The sequence below is a fragment of the Azolla caroliniana genome, unplaced genomic scaffold (genome assembly GCF_043228905.1).
Source record: "Azolla caroliniana isolate FFs.n. ecotype wild unplaced genomic scaffold, voAzoCaro1.0.p SCAF_6, whole genome shotgun sequence".
Classification (NCBI taxonomy): Eukaryota; Viridiplantae; Streptophyta; class Polypodiopsida; order Salviniales; family Salviniaceae; genus Azolla; species Azolla caroliniana.
In genome coordinates this window covers 19994305-20015062 of record NW_028230441.1, presented here as the reverse complement: position 1 = coordinate 20015062, position 20758 = coordinate 19994305, and the positions used below count along the sequence as shown (strand labels likewise).

Genomic DNA, 20758 nt, shown 5'->3' with positions numbered 1-20758 from the left:
TCCATGCTAAAGAGATAACCTTGGTCTATGTACCAACTCATGAAAATGTTGCAGAAATTTTCACCAAGGCTCTATCAAGCGAAAAGTTTGAATATTTTCGCAAGGAATTGGGCATCCTTCCAACACCTAGATAGTGACCACATTCAAGTCCACACCATTCACTTCAGGGGGGTTTGTTACACTTAACGTGTATCCTATGAAAGATTTGGTGTGAACATTGTTATAATAGTGTGAACCTAGTTAAGTAATTGTTGGGTGTGAACACACTTAGAATAGTTTGAACCTAGTTAAGTAGTTGTTAGGTGTGAATATAGTTATAATTGTGTGAACCTAATATAGTAACTGTTGGGTCTATAACTCCTGTAGAAACTGGTAATATAAACCATTCTACATCTTTGTAATCAGTGCTCGTTTTTCCTAATCTACTATATTTCCTTAAGTTTTCTAAGTGGTCTTGTTGTATGAGAGTTAGTCTAGATCCCTGTCTTTTTCTACAAAAATGACACATTTTATTTAAAAGCATCGAAATTTTGCATCAAACTTACACATTTGATCTCTGTGATCATAAAAGGAACCTCTAGTATGGTTATCTGTAAACGGGGACGGGGACAGAGAGGGCTAGTTATGGATTATATGATTTATACAAAATAAAATGGTAACCAGAACGTATCATAAAAGAAACCTTCTACTCAGTTACATCAAACAAGTTTATTTTAGCTAGAGTCAAAATGTCATAAAAATAAACATTTCTGACAAATTATATAAAAAATGTTCTCTAGGAAAAACCAAAACATGATAGAACAACATTGGCCTGCTAAATCCATCAAAGATGGTTCTTTCAGCTAACCAAAACAGAGTAGTGCAAAATCTTTCTACTAAATCATATCAAATATGTTCAGTTGTCTCAAGAAAAAAATTCAAAGAGAAATGATCTGCTAAGTTGAGATCAATGATATTAGCTTAAATAACCAAAACACAGTACAACCGAATTAATCTGATAAATCATATCAAATCTGCACTCTTAGCTAGAATAAAAACCATAGCACAGAGAGAGATATTCTCTGTCAAACCGATCAAAGAGGGTATCTTAACTAACAGATCAAACATCATTAGCTCATTCATATACATCAAGCCTGTTTTTTTTTTTAGTGCACCTTGAAGAGGAGGAGGAGGAATTATTTGTGTATTGATGACATGCAATCTTCTTCTGGTGGTGGAATCCATAGCCCAAATTGGTGGAAAAAGAAAACAGGGGGAAGCAGTTCTGAAGGAACAGAGCAATGTAATTTGTAAAACAGAGGAGAGGGATGGACAAAAATGTAGCTGTAATAATTTTATGTAATTCCCGGAATACCCCTCATAGGCACCTTTCAAAATTCTCCAGAGTACCCCTTCCTATTCATACACACATTTCTCTCCTAGTCATATTCTGCATTCTCAACTAAAACCTCCCTTAACGGTTTGAGTTTGACACTCTCAAACCGATTACCGATTGTTAAGACATCGAAAGACACTAATCAAATTCAACTGATTATTCTTGAAATTTATATTACACTTTCCCTTCTCTCTTTCAACTAACTATAAAACCTCCACATTTTCGTCCCTCCACAAGTCTCCTTTCGTCTCTCTCTACAAAAGAGATAAGCCTTGGTATTATAAAATCACAAGAAATACAAAAGTTGTATTGGATAAAGGAGAATACCAACCGACTCCATTGTGCTTACATCATAGCCGATTTGATGTGTATATATGCACAATAACTACACATACTTGTACACCATATCTCCAAGATTTTTATGGTCTACTCGTCCCAAATTGCAATTGACCATGCAACGTAACCAATACCACCAAAATCTGTAACAACAGTGTGTCCGTAATGTTATCACTTAGGAAAAAATTGTTGATTTGGGACACTACAAAGTTGTCTTTAGCAAGCAGAGCAATGATAGCTAATCAAGTTCTATAATTTCTTTCTTAGCATAGGCGAAATACAAAATACATAATGTATTTATCTCTTTAGTTGACCCGAAAAAATTATGTGTTTGTCTCTCCACAATCTCCTTAGGGGCACACGAGAGTCATTGTCGCGATTCTCATGCAAAAACAGGGCGATTATTTTGGGAAATTTCATGATAGCGGGTCAATAGATGTTTGTACACATTTTTTCTTATATATGAAGATATTGGGGCACACTAGAAAATAGAAAGTGCACATTTGTGAATGAACCACAACTCGTGAGAATGGACCCATGTACGAGAAAGCGACGATAAATTATCCTAAAAAATAGAGCCTTTCTAGAGAGATGTTTTTTTGGTAGGACAGTATGTAACGTCATTTGATGTGCGGAATCGAATCTATAAAAGTTTCGAGGGAAAAGATAGGTTCATAAGTGTGAACATAAAGAGATAAGAAGAATATGAAAAAATACTATCCACACCAAAGGTATGACCCTCCTAAGATCCACGCCACACCCTCTCTATTCAACAACTTTATCATTACCAAGCTTATGTGCCAAACTTTTAGAATACTTAGCATACAACACACGTAGGATATGTATGCAAAGTACTCTACCTTTCTTTTTGAAATACTTAAAATACGTATCTTACAGATAAAATATGTTAAAGACGTAGAATACATGTAAAATACTTTCAATAGGTTAAATACTTCTTAAACTTTACAGTTTTTAAAAATAAAATAAAAAAACTTTTTGGAAACAATAAATACTTGTTAAACATGTGAAATACATCGAATACTTAGAATATGTAAAATAAGTGAAATATTATGCAATGGCAGGCAGAGTAAAAGGTAGAATATGTGCAAAATACTTCAGAGTATTCTAGAACGCATTCTAAACATAGAATACACGTTTTTTTAACAACTATGGCCACACTAAATGTCATTCCTCTCCCTAGTTCATCTGTACTATAATCTCCTCTCTTGAATATGATCCTACATCGTCATAGTAGTCCAATGAAAGTTAGTAAATTCAAGTTTCAAATGCTCCTAAGATAGAAAATTATGCACTAAAATCTCCTCAATTGAATGAAAATTAGTAAATCCAGGTTTCAAATGATCCTAAGATGAAAAATTATGTGCATGATGTGCTTATCATAAATATAATTGTATAATTGCTTATTTGCAAAATGGAGCATACTTATTTTATTTTATTTCCAAAAAAAACTCCTTCCATTAGTTATAGAATTTTACATATGAGATTAATATATACAAATCCCTATAGGGGCACGATAGGTCCACCTTATGTGGATGCCCACTGACTCAATAAAGGGGGTGGTCGACCATTGCTGGATGAAGGCTAGTCGTTGTCTTTCAACTCCATCGGAGTCGCCTTTGAGGCCATTATATTGGCTTTTTAGAGTGGCTTGCATTGAAAGAAAGGGATGGGCTTGCTTCATTGCCCCGCGTAAGGATCATGCCATGTCCATTGCAAAGGGTCCCAACTAACCTTATGTAGCCATGTATTTTCGTGAGTACATATGTGCCAATCTGGTTGTACTTTGCCAAGATCAGGATCCACAATTCATTTATGCCCAATATACACTAGTACTTGAATTGCCTTATTCTGTGTTGGTGTCTCATTGTCTTGCAATTCAGAGCTTGCGATCCTGTCTGGTGTTTCCCTACCTCTTGGGATCAAAGAACCCTCCTCGTAGCCTACCCATTTCTCTGTTGTCGTCCTTTGATGGTCAGGTTCCCTAATCATTAAAGCATTGATGATTTCAGATCTCATAACCCATCCGCCCATGATTCCATGGAGTATGTTGGCTTGGTCTTGTATTGGCAATGACATAAACCGTCTCCAACATTCTATACTTTTTCCTGGACTGTCCGCAATGTATCCCCATGACATCCCCTTACTTGATCCAATTAATTGATTAGATTCATCTCTAATACATGGGTTCCATAGGATATGTTGTCGTGCCTTTCAGCGCCGGATCGTTTGCGTGAGTCGGGTGGGAACCGCTGGGGTTTTGGACTAGGAGAAAGAAGAATATGAGATAATGTTAGTTAGGAATAGATTGCAAGAAGAAGATATGAAAATCATGAATGCCACGAGTATAGTGTATTAATTGATACTCATATTGTAAGAGAGAAATAGATGGCAAAATCGTGAATCCCACGAATATTTTATATTAATCCACCCTTATAAAAAAATCAACAACCATATACATCTTTCTCTCCTCCTTATATAGTGATGGAAGAGACTAACCATAGCCTCATTGTTATGGGCATGACCATATAATATCCCATGGTGAGAATTTATCGTAGTATTCTATGCACGTGGATAAGTGTGAGGGTTAAACGAGAGTGTAAAGAAAGGGAGGATTACTTTTAAATCCTCGAGATTGAGACAACCCATTAGGCCAAGTGTGAACATGGCTGGGGCCTTGGGTATCACTATAAATAGAGGCCTAGCTACCCTCATTTCATTATCTTGTTGACTACGTCGAGACTCTGTCTTGTGGTGGGTCAACTCTTGTAGCGAGCGCGCCAGCACCAGGTACGACTCGACGCCACAACGGTGGTATGGGACGCCGATCGAGGCTCGAGTCCGTCTCGATCCCTTCGTTCGGGGGTGGTCGGGTGGATCAGCACCCTTCTTTCTCTCTCTCCTTTCTTTCTATCTACCTAAATCTATCCTTATCTAATGCTTACTTTAGTACATGTCTCTAATATTTGGTATCCGAGCCTATGTACTAATGTTTCTTTTGTTGGTCTTATCTTCTCGATGGATGGCGATCCATCGTTGTGCGGTTGGCCTTCATGTAGACAAGGATCAACAAGGAACTTCGGTAATCTTTCTTGTTATTTTTTGTCTATTTTTTCTTCTCCCATCTAATCATGTGTATGGTTAATATGAAGATTATTTTCATTAATTAAATGATGTTGTAGTGGTATTTAATTGGTTATCTAAAACGCTTACATATGTGCACGAGGTCAATACCTCGTTTGACATATAAATAATATGTGATGAGTGTCGTATGTGTACGAGGTTAATACCTCAATTACGTATTACGTTCACGAACATATGTTACGTTTGCGTATGAGGTCAACACCTCGATTCGTTGTAAATGATATGCGTTTGGTCTCATATGCGTAAGAGGTCAATACCTCAATTGCGTATTACGATTAACCCTGATTTTTTTATGTCTCGTGTGCGTAGAGGTATATGCCTCGATTACGTATCTCGATTATGTCATTTTTGGCTATTATATATAACGATTTCTTTAATATAGGCATATGTGGTCACGTGTATATGTAGTTGATCGTATATATGTGATAATATACATATGTGTATATAAGTTATTACATGATTTTAAATTGAATGTTTTCCTTTTCAGGGAAAGGTTCTTGGTGGCCGTCCTCACATTTTTGTGAGAATCGTGTTGTCACCATCCCTTCTTTCAACAATTTTTTATTGTTGAAATCCCCGTTGGTGACTTCGATATTTCGTTACGTAAAGAAACGCCAAAAGCCATAATGATGTTGAGTACGTAGGGTTTGACCTAGTTCATGTGAGGTCGCTCTTATGGTACACGTATCCAACATCCCTCCCTCATTACAAGGATACGATGCCACCATGAGATCATTCTTACGAGAGGCATTCGTAATGACGTGACCATGTGATGGGCCACGTGGGCCTACTACGAAAAGAGGGCTCATTTGGCTTGACCATTAGGTTGCACTTTGGCGTATGCCATCGTAATTACGAGACTTGAGGTTAGATAACGTACCAACATAGTTGTAGTAAATGAGGGCGAAATAAGGACTCTTGACATATATGTTTCTTTTAAAACAACCTATATGGGCAAATGCCTCACATATCTCTTATATGCATTAAACATTAAACATTCAAGAAGAGCAACCTACTTGGTTGGCTCAAGTGTTTAATGCATTTGTTCTCGAGGTCTCGAGTTTAAATATGACCAAGACCATACAACATCGTTGATACATATGACTATAACACATGTTTAGACTTAAGGTCTAAGTGCACTTCGGGGTCCTCGTAATAGGACTTAAAGAGCCGAAACCACATATGTGGGCACCGAAACATAGTTTATTGTTAACATTTTTTTTCGTGTATAAACTATTCATGACGCGAACATACATGGTTGACCCTCGGGGAGCCGCCATATAAAATCGATATAGAGATCAGGGAAAGACATTCATTTGTCACCCCATGGTTTTTAAAACACCTTTGTGTTACCATAGTAACCTGATCTTGAACCTCATCTAATATGCCTAGAGGGGTATTGACGTGAGATCATGATATCGATTAATGTTTGCCCATGATATGTTTACATCATGAGATGATGTTATGAGTATCTCTCTGACCTTATCCTATTTCTTTTCCAGAAATAATCATTTAATGGCTCAAAATAACGACCCAATGTCATCCGCTCAAGCGGAAGGAAGTCAAGGGAATCCTCCTAGACAAATGTCCATTGAGATGTATTTTTCGCAAATAACCCAATACCTTAGTTTTATCGCTCAACAGATGACCGAACTTCGGCAATCTCAAAGTGCTCTCGAGGCATGTGTTATTAGTCTACAATGTGAGACTAATAGACCTGATGAGCGACAGGGTGAACCATCGTTTGTCGTTAAGCCATTTATAGGAGACAAAAAGGAAAGAACCGAAGAAGCAATCTACACGTGGCTGGGCCGATGGGAGTCTCATTTTGAGCTCTATCCCACGCTAGATAGTATGAAGATTGCATATGTCGGCCGAGAACTAGGGGGTAAGGCCGCCGCTTGGTGGTGTGGGCTCCGTACTTTGGGGAAATTGCCCGATAACTAGACAGATTTTGTCATAGTTTTTAAGGGCCAATTTCTGCAACCTCCCTCTCGAACCGAGGCAGCACAAGCTTTAATGAACCTCTCTAGTAGGAAGTTTTCCTCACTAGAAGACTATGTTCACCATGCTAGAACCCAAATCCAAAAATCAGGTCTAGAAGGGGACAATTGGTTAATAGCTTGTTTTGTCAATGGCATCCCCAATTCGGACTATCACTGGATAGTGCACGATAAGGATCCAAAATCCTTCGAAGAGGCCGTTGAAATAGTTCTTCGCTATCAACACACTTCGAAGAAGGACCACAATAAACCCAACGAAGCGCCCGAGACTAAGTAGTCGCAATTCGTTGGGAAACGTTGTCGTAGTGTGAATCACACACTACGTGAAATATGTAAAATACTATATCCAATTTAAAGTACGTATAATAAATAAAATAAAATATTAAAAATATTTATTACGTGCATAAGGTAAGATTCAAACCCTATACCTCCACGTAGACAAACCCCAACCTTACCATTGTACCAACTTATCTTAAGTGTTTTAAATATAGATTTAATATATATAAGACCTTTATTTACGCCTACCTTTATTAAAAGGTAAGTCATGCATTTTTTAGAATGCGTGAATACTTTATTTATAAGAAAAATGTACACCAATAAAAAATGACTCGTGCACATCTAGCGAGCATGAGCACTATATTTAGGAAATAAAAGCATAGTGTAAAAAGGCAACTCATGCACATTTAGTGTGCATGAACACTTTAGAAAAAGCATGAAGCTATGCTTAGCCTCTTCCATCCTTATATAAGGAGGAGAGAAAGATGTATGGGGGATTGATTAATAAAAAAATATTCGTGGGATTCACGATTTTGCCATCTATTTCTCTCTTACATTCTAAGTATCAATTAGTACATTATACTCGTGGGATTCACGAGTTTTTCATATCTTTCTTTCTTACCATATATTTCATATTCTTAATTATCTTAGAATTTTCTTTTCTCCTAGTCCAAAACCTCAGTGGTTCCCACCCGATTCAAGCAACGAACCGGAGCCGAAAGGCACGACAACGTAAGACACCCAACGAATTCATGGATCACGATTGTAAGTGACAACATCCTTTTTGCGTATTCTGCAAAAAGAAGGGTCATTCAAAAGAGCAATGTCGAAAGCTCCAACAGAAAGAGCACGACAACAAAGATAAAGCTGCAGACCATAAAGGTCAATGTCCTTCAGGTCTATACACATCATTTAAGTAATTGTCAATGTTCTTTCCCTCACTATGTATTGGGTCCCAATGATTTACTACGTGCAAACGGGTATATCAATGGATCTCCCATACAATTTTTATTTGATTCGGGAAGCTCACACAACTTTGTGAATGATCGTTTGGTTTAGATATGGGTATCCAACCCACCGTAAGTGATCACACCTACACGGTGCCCTTGGCTGATGGAAGAGTACAATACATCAATGGGGCGATTCATTCATTAGGAATTTCTATTGACACTTATATAGAGGAAGTAGACTTCCATGTAATGAATCTTTGTACCATCGATGTAATACTGGGTTATCCCTGGTTTTATAATAAAAACTCTTCTTTATCTATTGATTGGGTTCATCATTCAATTACATTTGTACTGAACGATTGTACTCATTTTATTCAATGTGTAAAAAAACAATCCCTCTCGATTGTTTCCTCGTGTCCATCAATATCCGAGTTGTCTTGTTCTACTCTATTTTATTGTGTACTTGATTCGGACATTCACGTTTACAATATCGATAATGTCTCGGTTCAATTAACATATTTTGAACAACAACAACTTGATGAAATCTTAAATGATTTTCGTGATGTTTTTCCGAGTGAACTACCAGATGACTTACCTCCTAGACGTAATATAGACCATCATATAGATATTGTACCTGGTGTTGCACCAATAAGTATACCTCCTTATCGTTTAAGTCGATCCGAAGAGGATGAGGTATCTAAGCAACTCAAGGACTATTTATGAATGGGCAATATACGTTATAGTAAATCTCCATGGGGTGCACCAGTTCTCTTGGTTAAAAAGAAAGAGGGCACATGGCGTATGTGTATTAATTACCGATGCTTGAATAAAGTGACAATCAAGAATTCGTATCCATTGCCCCGGGCTGATGATCTAATTGACCGTCTTTAGGGAGCTCGGTATTTTACGAAACTTGATCTCCGTACTGGCTACCATCAAATTCGTATAAGTGAGGACGATGTTCCTATAACGGCATTTTGTACGCGCTATGGACATTATGAGTTTTTGGTTATGCCTTTTGGTTTAACCAATGCTCCGGCTACATTTCAACAAGAAATGAATGACATTTTCCGAGAACAACTTGGCAAATTTGTCGTTATTTTCTTGGATGATATTTTAGTTTATAGTCGTACATTACAAGAACATGCTAAACATGTCCGCTTTGTTTTACAAACATTGCGTGACAAACAATTTTATGCGAAGATCTCAAAATGTGAGTTCTTCAAGAAATCAATTACTTATCTTGGACATCTCATACCGAACGAGGAGTTGAAATTGATCCTTCTCGCATCGAGAAAATCAAGCTTTGGCCCACTCTTCGGAATATTCGAGAAGTTCGATCATTCCTTGGTTTTGTTGAGTTTTTGCAAAAATCCCTTCGTAATTACTCCCAATTGACGACGCCGTTTACTGATCTTCTAAAAGGTCAAACGTGTAAATCTACAAAACCTATTGTGTGGAATGCTACACTAGACCTCGCCTTTAAGGAACTCAAGGACCTGGTATGCAAGGCTCCTTCACTTCTTTTACCCGATCCTTCAAAACCTTTTGAGGTTGAAACCGATGCAAGCGATTATGCTATAGGTGTTGTCTTATATCAAGATGGTAAACCAATAACATTCGAGAGTAAGAAACTTGATTCTGCTCAATGTCGGTATACCGTTCAAGAAAAGGAATTATTTGCAATTATACATGCGCTCAAAACATGGCGCCATTATCTTTATGGAAATCGCTTTGTGGTAACTACGAACCACGAGTCCTTGAAATATTTTTGTGACCAACAAGACCTGAAAGGTCATAAGGCACGATGGGCTGATCTCATCCAGGACTTTGATTTTTCCATACGATATCGTAAAGGTTCCATGAATACTGTCGCTGATGCACTAAGTCGCATCCGTGAAGTTAACATGCTTAACTTCACTGAAATAACATCAGATCTTTATGATCACCTTCGAGGAAAGTATCCTGATGACAATTATTTTGCAAAATACTAGGCAAGAGTTTAGTCTGGAATAGAGACCACCACATCCTCGAAGGAATACTTCCACATTGCTAACAATTTGCTCTACCGTAATGGGAAGGTTTGTGTTCCAGATTTACCCAAAGGTCAAAAAGAGGATTCTCTTTGAATGCCATGATGCACCCTCAGTAGGGCAACTTGGAATACATCGTACACTCGTTCTCATCTCCACTCAATTTTATTGGCCTAAGATGCACCCTGACATACATAACTATGTGACTAAATGTCACCAATGTCAGGTTAACAAAGCCGAGCGACTTAAAGCCGCAGAACTTTTACATCCCTCAAACATTCCCAATAATAAGTGGGAAAGTATATCCATGGATTTTATTGTTAGCCTTCCTCGCACCCAAAAAGACCATGATGCCATTTGGGTTGTGGTTGATCGACTAACTAAAATGGCCAGATTTATTGCTACTAAAACCACGGTAACAGCTCCTGAATTGGCTTACCAATTCGTTGACGAGTTATTTCATTTTTATGGGTTACTGATGGATATCGTGAGTGATGGAGATCCAAAATTTACTAGTGACTTCTAGACGCAAGTCTTTAAGAAGTTAGAAACTACGTTGAGCATGAGCTCCACAGATCATCCTTAATCCGATGGACAGACAGAACGAGTAAATCAAATTATTGAGGACATGCTTCGAGTATATGTTGGTGCAAAACCAACAAAATGGGAACGTTATCTCCCAATTTTGGAGTTTGCTTATAACAGCTCCAAGCATACGTCGACGGGATATAGTCCTTTTATGTTGATGTATGGTTTTCAGCCATGAGCCCGGATTGATGTTAATATACATCATGATGAGTTGCGAAGTACGCAAAACTTTCTTCGGGATATGCAAGATATGTTGCATATTGCACGAGATAATATAAAAACAGCTCAAGATAGAGCGCGTTTTTATGCCGATCATAATAGGCAACCTCGTGTATTTAACCCTGGACAGAAGGTATTTTTACGTGTACCTCACAATTCTAAGACATTGTCTACGGGTAAGTGCGCTGAGTTAGCCCCACGGTTTTGTGGACCATTTACAGTCCTCAAACGCATTGGGTCATCAGCCTATCGTCTCGCTCTTCCCGATGGTGTTGGAATTCATCCAGTCTTTCATGTGAGTCGTCTAAAAGAACTTCTAGGTTTTGGCGACAATACAGTTACAACTGAAACTCTGGTTACTTTTGAAGAATTATCTTCTAAACCACATGTACCAGAAAGAATTCTCGATGTTAAAACAAAAAAATTACGTACTAAAGAAATTCGAGAATTTAAAATAAAATGGATGGATAAATCAATAAAAGATGCCACATGGGAACATGAAAGTACTCTCAGAATTAACTTCCCTAACTTTCCATTGCAAGAGTGCAATGTTTTAAAGAGGGGTAGTATTCTATGCACGTGGATAAGTGTGAGGGTCAAACGAGAGTGTAAAGAAAGGGAGGATTACTTTTAAATCCCCGGGATTGAGACAACCCATTAGGCCAAGTGTGAACATGGCTGGGGGCCTTGGGTATCGCTATAAATAGAGGCCTAGCTCCCCTCATTTCATTATCTTGTTGACTACGTCGAGACTCTGTCTTGTGGTGGGTCAACTCTTGTAGCGAGCGCGCCAGCACCAGGTACGACTCGACGCCACGACGGTGGTATGGGACGCCGATCGAGGCTCGAGTCCGTCTCGATCCCTTCGTTCGGGGGTGGTCGGGTGGATCGACACCCTTCTTTCTCTCTCTCCTTTCTTTCTATATACCTAGATCTATCCTTATCTAATGCTTACTTTAGTACATGTCTCTAATACTCATGCTTCTATGCACGTGGATAAGTGTGAGGGTCAAACGAGAGTGTAAAGAAAGGGAGGATTACTTTTAAATCCCCGGGATTGAGACAACCCATTAGGCCAAGTGTGAACATGGCTGGGGGCCTTGGGTATCGCTATAAATAGAGGCCTAGCTCCCCTCATTTCATTATCTTGTTGACTACGTTGAGACTCTGTCTTGTGGTGGGTCAACTCTTGTAGCGAGCGCGCCAGCACCAGGTACGACTCGACGCCACGACGGTGGTATGGGACGCCGATCGAGGCTCGAGTCCGTCTCGATCCCTTCGTTCGGGGGTGGTCGGGTGGATCGACACCCTTCTTTCTCTCTCTCCTTTCTTTCTATATACCTAGATCTATCCTTATCTAATGCTTACTTTAGTACATGTCTCTAATACTCATGCTTTTTCCTAAAGTGTTCATGCACACTAGATGTGCATGAGTTGCCTTTTTCAACCATGTTTTTTTTATTTCCTAAATATAGTGCTCATGCACGCTAGATGTGCATGAGTAATTGGCTTGCGTTTTTCTTCCAAATAAAGTTTTCACGCACTCTAAAAGTGCATGATTTACTTTTTTGTAAAAATAGGCGCAAATATAACTATTATACCTATTAAATCTAGATTTAGATCACTTATGATAAGTTAGTACAATGGTAAAGTTTGGGTTTGTTTACATGGATGTACAAGGTTTGAATCTTGCCCTATGAATGTAACAATACTTTTAATATTTTCTTTTATTTATTTATGCGTACTTAAATCAGATATATTTTTTACATATTTCACCTAGTGTGTGAATTACACTACGACAACCTTGACTAAGCCAAGCAGGTTCAGAGTTAGGTTGAGCGCACTTGAGCCCTCGTATGATGTTACACCACACCTTCCACATGGATGCACTGAATCTATCCTCCAATTGGGCGGAGAAACTATGTTTGAGCTCCATGTTTAGAATCCATTCAGTTTGGGGGTCCCAATTGGCCCTGATTTTTGGCTCAAAGTACGCGAACCATAACCGCAACAACATTTTCCAGCAATCATTCTTGGGTTGGAGTCCTCGCACCACAAATTTGGCGAGTAGGGCTTTTGATTGTGAGAGGGGATCAATAAGACCCAATCCTCCTCTCGACTTAGGTGTAGTGAGTATAGGCCACACCACCTTGGCCTGAGTTGCATGATCTTCCTTACCAAACCAAATGTAGTTGCTACCAATCGCTGAATTTGGTGTATACTTTCCTTGGAGATTGTCCAACATGATAGGCTGTACCACACTGTTGTGAGTAATACCTGATTTGCCACTATGATGTGCCCCGCTAGTGAGAGTTTCTTCGAACTCCAATGTATCAACTTTTGTTGAATGGAGTGAATAACTAGTGCAATCATAGTCTCTGGAGGTATGTTGAACCCAATTTGGAAACCTAAATATTTGGTGCTCACTCCTTGATTGATCCACTTGAAAGTAGGATGGGGGTGCTACGTAGGATGTGCTTCATGAGAGAGCCATCTTGCACAGGATTTGTGCCAATTGATCATGGCATTGGATCTCTTGCAAAATACGTCTAAACCACTTTCTAGCTTTTGTAGATTTTCCAAGTCCCCTTGTAGGTAGATTGCGGTGTCATCTGCAAATTCTATATCCAGGAGGCTTTGGTGAGAATGCGGCACACGAAGACCACGTAGGTTAGTTGTCGTGAGTTGAGAAAGCTAGAGAGTGCTTCGGCGTATAATAAAAATAAGGATGGAGCCAGTGGAGATCCCTGTCATACAGACCGCGATAGTCGGAAGATGGGGCCCCTTTCACCTACTAATGAAACACAATTGCTAGCATTCCTATAAAGTATTGCAATGCCTTGAATCCATGACTCTTGAAAGCCGAGTTTCCCCATCACACTTTCTAGAAAGTTCCAGCATACCTTGTCATATGCTTTCTCAAAATCTAGGGGCACCACAACTACCTTGTTGTTGGTACGCTTGGCAAGGGCTAATGCTTCCCAAAACGAGAAAAGGTTGTCTAGGATGCTCCGATTTCTAACGAAACCTATCTGGGACTGATGAATGAGTTGAGGGAGAAGTGGTGCTAAGCGACGTGCCACGGTTTTTGCCATCAACTTATAGACAATATTGAGAAGAGTTTTTGGCCGCCGCTTACTAATGTCGTTGGCACTCCCACCACTTTTAGGAATGAGATGTATCATCCCCTGTCCAAATTCCTCTGGCATGTTTCCAGAGGTGATGATCTCCTCTTATGCCTGGAGGAGGTCTTTTTTAATAGTGTCCCAAAGGCACGTGAAAAAGTGAGGAGTGAGGCCATCGATTCCGGGGCAACTATCTGCATCCAATTCGGAGAGGCCTCCCATATCTCGAATCATGGTTGATAAGGGACACACGAGCCATGTATTCATTTCCATCGTGACTTTCGTGGGTATGCTCTGGAGGATAATATCTTCTCGTGTGTCGTCCCCTGTGGCCATATGATCTTCGGTAAGTAGTCGCTTGTAGTAACTCGTGGCAATAATCCTCATTTCGTCGCCATCCTCCATGATTGTTCCATCCTCTCGGTTGAGGCTACGCATCATTGTTCTAGGGTGCCTCAGTTCCTTGGATCGGAAGAAATCCATTGTGGATTTGTCCCCTACTCGAATCCATCGAGCCATGTTTCCATGAAACTCCATGCCATAGATTTTCTTTTCCGCCATGGTGAGTTCATGTTTGGCCATGACAACCTGTCCCGCATTCCAACTACATGCCGGGTATCTCTGTTGGAGTCGTTGTAAGACTATTAGTCTCCGTTTTGTTCTCTGTCACTTTTCCTAAGCTTCCTTGCTTCTAGTCTTGACAATCTTGTGTAGTAGAGTTGAAGCTCTTGTTAATTTAGCTAGAAGTTTGTCAGAAGCTAATGAGGCATTGACCGGTAATGACCATTCGTTGACGAGTTGTTCCTTCACCTCTGTGATGGTGTAGATAGTGTATGGGATTCGAGGTTGAAATGGGCCCCACTTTCGGTGTAATTGAAAATGACCAATTACAGGGTGATGGTCGGAGAAAGTCGTGCTTGGAGTTATGCGGCACCACCCTCCCTTCGCTTCTAGGGCCTCGCCTACATAAATGTGGTCAATGCGAGATAGGGTGGTTCCACTATTTTGCCCATCTGAACGGGAGAATAAGAGTGAGTAACTTTTTCGTTGGAAGTTGTCCGAATGCCATAGATCTCTCAGGTTAAGGTGTAGACATAACTTCTCCCATTGTTTTCATTCCCTTGTATAACTATGGGATTGATGCTAGAGCTATCATGAAGGGATTCAATCATATTAAAATCCCCTCCAATGCACCAGTCCTCCACACCTGGTACTTGTAAGCAAATGCGCTCCCAGAATGTTGCCCTTTTTGTGCTGCTATTTGGAGCATAAACATTCATGAAATTCTACCGTTGCCCTTGGATGGCCAACATGCAAAAATGTGCCCTACCAGGTATAAGTGATTCTTGATGTATTAAGCCTTGGGCTAGATGTTCCTAGATCAAAGTGCAAATAGCACCATGATTTCCATCCTCCCTTATTGCTGGCTCCCAAATTGTTCACCATGATCCTCGTAGAATGTCTCCGACTTTGAACGAGTACTATCGAGGTGGTGTTCCCACAACATGATTATGTCACCAGCACCCCCTAATGTATATTCCTCAAGATCCCTTCTCAGTTTCCATATGTTTTGCTGGTCTAGTCGACTCCTGAGTCCTTGGACATTCCATGTTACAATTTTCATACTCATGGAATAGGATGGGAGAGTGCTAGTTGTTCCTGATGCTTTGCACAACAGTGTCAAGAACTCAACGCTCCTTATACGCAATGCTCGGCCACAACCGAGCTTAGATTCATGCACAGAAAACGGGAAATGAAAGCACGACACAAAGAGGAGAAGAGTACACAGGATGTTTACGTGGAAAACCCAAGGAGGGAAAAAAAAAACCACGACAGCCCACAGGCTGCAAACTATCACTATGCTAGAATGTACAACAGTGAGTTCACGGAGGCAACGACCTCGTGCTCACGATCCTCGCCACAAGCGACGGTTACAACAGAGGCAACGACCTCTTGCTCTCTCTCTCTCTCTGTACACTGTTATGCGCTCACTCTATTCTTGCACAAACAAGAATAACAACAACTACTATAAGTTTGCCCTAAGTCATATTTATACTAATATGACTTTTCGGCTATTTACAAATATAGCCTCGATGGGCTCTCAGAAACATATTTACGAATATGTCTCTTCGTCCGGTGAGCATTCCTCACCGGGTCTGCACCATCCGACTCTCCATAGCCGGGTACTCCTCATCCGGATCTCACCGGGTCTGCACCATCCGGCTCTCCGTAGCCGGGTACTCCTCATCCGGATCTCACCGGGTCTGCACCATCCGGCTCTCCGTAGCCGGGTACTCCTCATCCGGTTCTCACCGGGTCTACACCATCCGGCTCTCCGTAGCCGGGTACTCCTCATCCGGTTTTGTTCTTCTCTCTTCCCATCCGGAGGGACCTGTCTCCCAACAAACTCCCCCTTCACTCCGGCATGGGGTGTCTTACTAGACCGATCCTCTTCCAGCATGCATCTAGCTTGTCGGGTATCAGCACTTTGGTCAGCATATCTGACCCGTTCTCGGCCGTGTGGATCTTCGTTAGTGCGAACTCCTGGTCATCTACTCTTTCCCGGATCTAGTGATATCTTCACTGGATATGCTTCGTCCGGGAATGGTAGGCTGCATTCTTAGCAAGGTGGATGACACTTTGACTGTCGCAATAGAGCCGGTATTCATCTTGCCGGATACCGAGCTCTCCGATGAAGTCCTTCATCCATAAGATTTCCTTGCCGGCTTCCACAGCCGCCATGTACTCCGCCTCTGTGGTTGACAACGCAATCGTCTTCTGCAGCCTCGACTGCCACGAAACAACTCCCCCTGCATATGTCATTACATACCCGGATGTAGACCGGCTGGTATCCACATCAGCCGACATGTCCGAATCGGTAAAACCGTCAAGTTGAGGTTTTCCGGAGCCGAATCGGAGACACATATTTGAAGTGCCCTTCAAATACCGGAGTATCCATTTGACCGCGTTCCAGTGCTCCTTGCCGGGATTGCTCATGAACCGGCTAACCACTTCGACTACGTATCCTATATCCGGTCGGGTACAAACCATTGCGTACATTAAGCTCCCGACGGCAGAGGCATATGGAATCTTCATCATATCCGCCTTCTCTGCTTTCGTCTTCGAGCTTTGCTTACCGGATAACCTGCAGTTTGTCGGAAGTGTCGATCCGACCGGTTTCGCATCTGACATGTTGAACCGGTGAAGCACCTTTGTCACGTACTTCTCTTGTGACAACCATAATTGCTTCGCTGACCGGTTCCGGATAATATGCATCCCCAGCATCTGTCTTGCCGGACCCAAGTCTTTCATTGAGAAGGTCCGGTTGAGAGCCTTCTTCAGCATCCGTATTTTGACTTGGTCCCGTCCGACGATAAACATGTCGTCCATGTACAGAAGGAGTATCAGGAAGTCACCTCCTTCAAACTTCTTCACAAACACGCAGTGATCGGCCTGCATCTTGTGGTACCCTTGATTGGTCATGAAGGAATCAAACTTCCGGTACCATTGTCGGGGGGCCTGCTTCAACCCGTAGAGGCTCTTCTTCAACTGGCAAACCAGGTGCTCCTTCCCTTTCTCCACGAATCCTTCCGGTTGCTGCATGTAGATCTCTTCTTTGAGGTCACCGTTAAGGAATGTCGTCTTCACGTCTAGCTGCTCTACCTCAGGTCCATGCTTGCCGCTATACTCAGCACCGTCCGGATGGAGGTCATCTTTACTACCGGGGCAAATATCTCGTCGAAGTCCACGCCCTTCTTCTGCTGGAACCCCTTCACCACGATCCTGGCTTTGTATCTCGGGGGTTGCCGGCATCTCCTGGTTTCAACCTGTACACCCACTTGTTTCGGAGTACCCGCTTTCCTTTCGGCAACTCCACCAATTCGTACGTATGGTTCTCATGCAGGGAATCCATCTCATCCTGCATGGCACTTAACCATTTTCGGCTGTGGGTGTCTTCCTTCGCTTCTTCGAAGCTTTCCGGCTCCCCCTCATCGGTCAGCAGAACATGCTCTGCATCCGGAAATCTCCGGGGCGCCCTTCTCTCTCTGTGAGGATATCTCCGTCTTCGGGCTTCGGTAACCGGCTCCTCCATTTGCTCTTCATCCGAATCCGATTCAGGGTCTTGGCCGATTCCGGTTTCAGCTTCCTCTACTTCTTCTTCTGCCGGTTCGGTATCCTCACTGTAACCGGCTGGTTCCTCGAGTGCTAACCGGTCTCTTGCCGGTTGGGACTGTTCATCGTAGAGTCGATCCTTACCGGTCGACTCGGAGTTCATTATCTTCTTCTCCGACTCCCAGTCGGCGAGCGTTTTGTCCTCCATGAAGATAATATCTCGACTCCGGAATATCTTCTTGTCGACCAGGTCCCACACTCGGTAGCTGAACTCATCGTCACCGTAACCGAGGAATATGCATTGCCGGGTCTTTGGATCTAACTTTCCTCTCCGGTCCTTAGCTACATGCACGTACGCGAGACATCCGAACACCTTCAGATACCGGTAGGATACTTCCTTACCGGTCCACACTCTCTGTGGCGTGTCTCCGTCCAAGGGTACTGAGGGTGATCTATTTATCACGTATGTCGTCGTCGATAGTGCCTCAGCCCAAAACTTCTTGGGTAGTTTTGCATGCGCTAGCATACTCCGGACCCTCTCCATTATGGTCCGGTTCATCCTCTCGGCCAGTCCGTTTAGTTTCGGCGTCTTCGGCACGGTAAATTCGAGCCGGATTCCCTTCGAGCGGTAGTACTCCTCGAACTGCCCCCGGTACTCTCCTCCGTTATCCGCTCGAACCGCCTTCAGCTTCCGGCCGGTTTCTCTTTCCACTCTCGCGTGGAGCTCTTTGAAGACGGACAACACATGATCCTTCGTCTTCAACGGTGTGGCCCACAGCTTCCGGCTGTGGTCATCTATGAACGTCACGAAGTACTGCGCTCCGGCATGTGACTTCGTGTCTACTTGACACACATCAGTATGCACCAACTCTAGTGGTGCATTACATCTCATCGGTGGCCTTGGTCGGAAGGAGGTCTGGTTCTGCTTACCGGCCAGACAATCAGTGCACTTTTCTAAGTGCACGTTCTTCACTGGAATGAGGTTGTCGTCTGCAAGCCTCTTCATCCCCTTCTCGCTCATATGACACAGTCACTTGTGCCACAGCTCATCGGCAGTGTCAGATGCCACGTTCACTTCTTTCGGACATAACCGGGCATTCATCAGGTACAATGTGTTTACCTTCCGGGCCCGAGCCACAATCAAGCTCCCTTTGCTGAACTTCATGACACTGTTCCGGATGCTACCCGTGTAGCCCTCATCATCTAGCCGATCGGTTGATATCAGGTTCAGTCGAACCTCCGGAACGTGTCGGAAATCCCTCAACAACAGCTTGCATCCGGTTGGTGTCAACAGCCACATGTCTCCTATGCCGACAATTCGGCATGTACCTTCATTCCCCATCCGGACACAGCCGTGATCACCGACTGAGTAGGATGAGAAGCATTTCCGGTCTGGGGTAAGGTGGAACGACGCTCCGGAGTCTACCACCCGGGTAAACTCGTCGCCGGCAAGGTTTATCTCACTCTCCTCGGTGATGAGCATCAACTCCTCTTCACTTGCCGCGATTGCCGTCATTCCCTTCCGGTCCGGTCCCCTACGGTCTTTACTGTTCCAGTCCGGTGTCCGCTTCGAATCGGTGCCGTCGGTTTCCTTTTCTTTACGGAAGTGCCGACAGTTCTTCTGGAAGTGTCCCAACTTGCCGCAATAGAAGCAAGTAGGCCTCCCCCTTGACTTTGACCGTGTCCACGACTTCTCCCGGTTCTGGGGACTACGGTTTCTATGTCTTCCGCGTTCTGATTCGGTAAGGAGCGCTTTGGAGTCGGAGCTCGTATCCTTATCTTTCCAATGCGCCTCCTCATACAGCAAGCTCGACTTTACTCTTGCTAGGGATAACTGCTTTCCTTCCGGCCCGGCGTTGCCCAAAGTGACAACCAACGTCTCCCAGCTATCTGGGAGGGAACCGAGCAGGAGTAGCGCTAGTACCTCGTCGGCGAGAGGTACTTCCAATGATGTTGCCTGGTGTATCAACCCTTGGAAGGCATTCATGTGCTCTGCCATGCTAGAGCCATCTTGGTACCAGAGTCTTACTAGCTTCCGGAATACCGAAACCCGATTAACAACATTTTTGTTTTGAAACATTATGTCGATCTTCTCCCAGAGCTCATGAGCCTTGCTCTCTTCATTGAAGTTGTTGTACATGCTCATGTCGATGAAGCACCGTATGTACACCATTGTCTTCATGTGCATCACCTCCCATATCGCAGCGTCGATTTTGTCCGGTCTCTTGTCCCTGAACTGAACCGGGAGCCAGAGGTCTTTAACCACGAGCATGTCCCTCATCTTCGACTTCCACACTGAATAGTTGGAGCCGGTGAGCTTGAACATGCCACCAAACGATTCGTCCATTTTTTGTGTCGTTTCGCTCTGATACCACTTGTCAGGAACTCAACGCTCCTTATACGCAACGCTCGGCCACAACCGAGCTTAGATTCATGCACAGAAAACGGGAAATGAAAGCACGACACAAAGAGGAGGAGTACACGGGATGTTTACGTGGAAAACCCAAGGAGGGAAAAAAAAAACCATGGCAGCCCACAGGCTGCAAACTATCACTATGCTAGAATGTACAACAGTGAG

General features: G+C 42.5%; 1 protein-coding gene across 3 annotated transcripts in view; it reads right to left on the bottom strand.

Moving 5' to 3' along the window:
- LOC147863259 (long chain acyl-CoA synthetase 6, peroxisomal-like) overlaps positions 1-20758 on the bottom strand; it is a 72866-nt gene that overhangs the window by 12216 nt on the left and 39892 nt on the right. Inside the window, exon 1 of one of the 3 annotated variants that reach the window (XM_087321024.1) lies at positions 1155-1290. The exons of 1 other annotated variant lie outside the window; for it this stretch is intronic. In XM_087321024.1, coding sequence (XP_087177150.1) covers positions 1155-1224 — 70 coding nt within the window. In that variant the 5' untranslated portion in view covers positions 1225-1290. Of the gene's footprint in view, positions 1-1154; positions 1291-20758 lie in introns of those variants that run through there. One more of the 3 variants, XM_087321021.1, reaches the window with a different exon arrangement.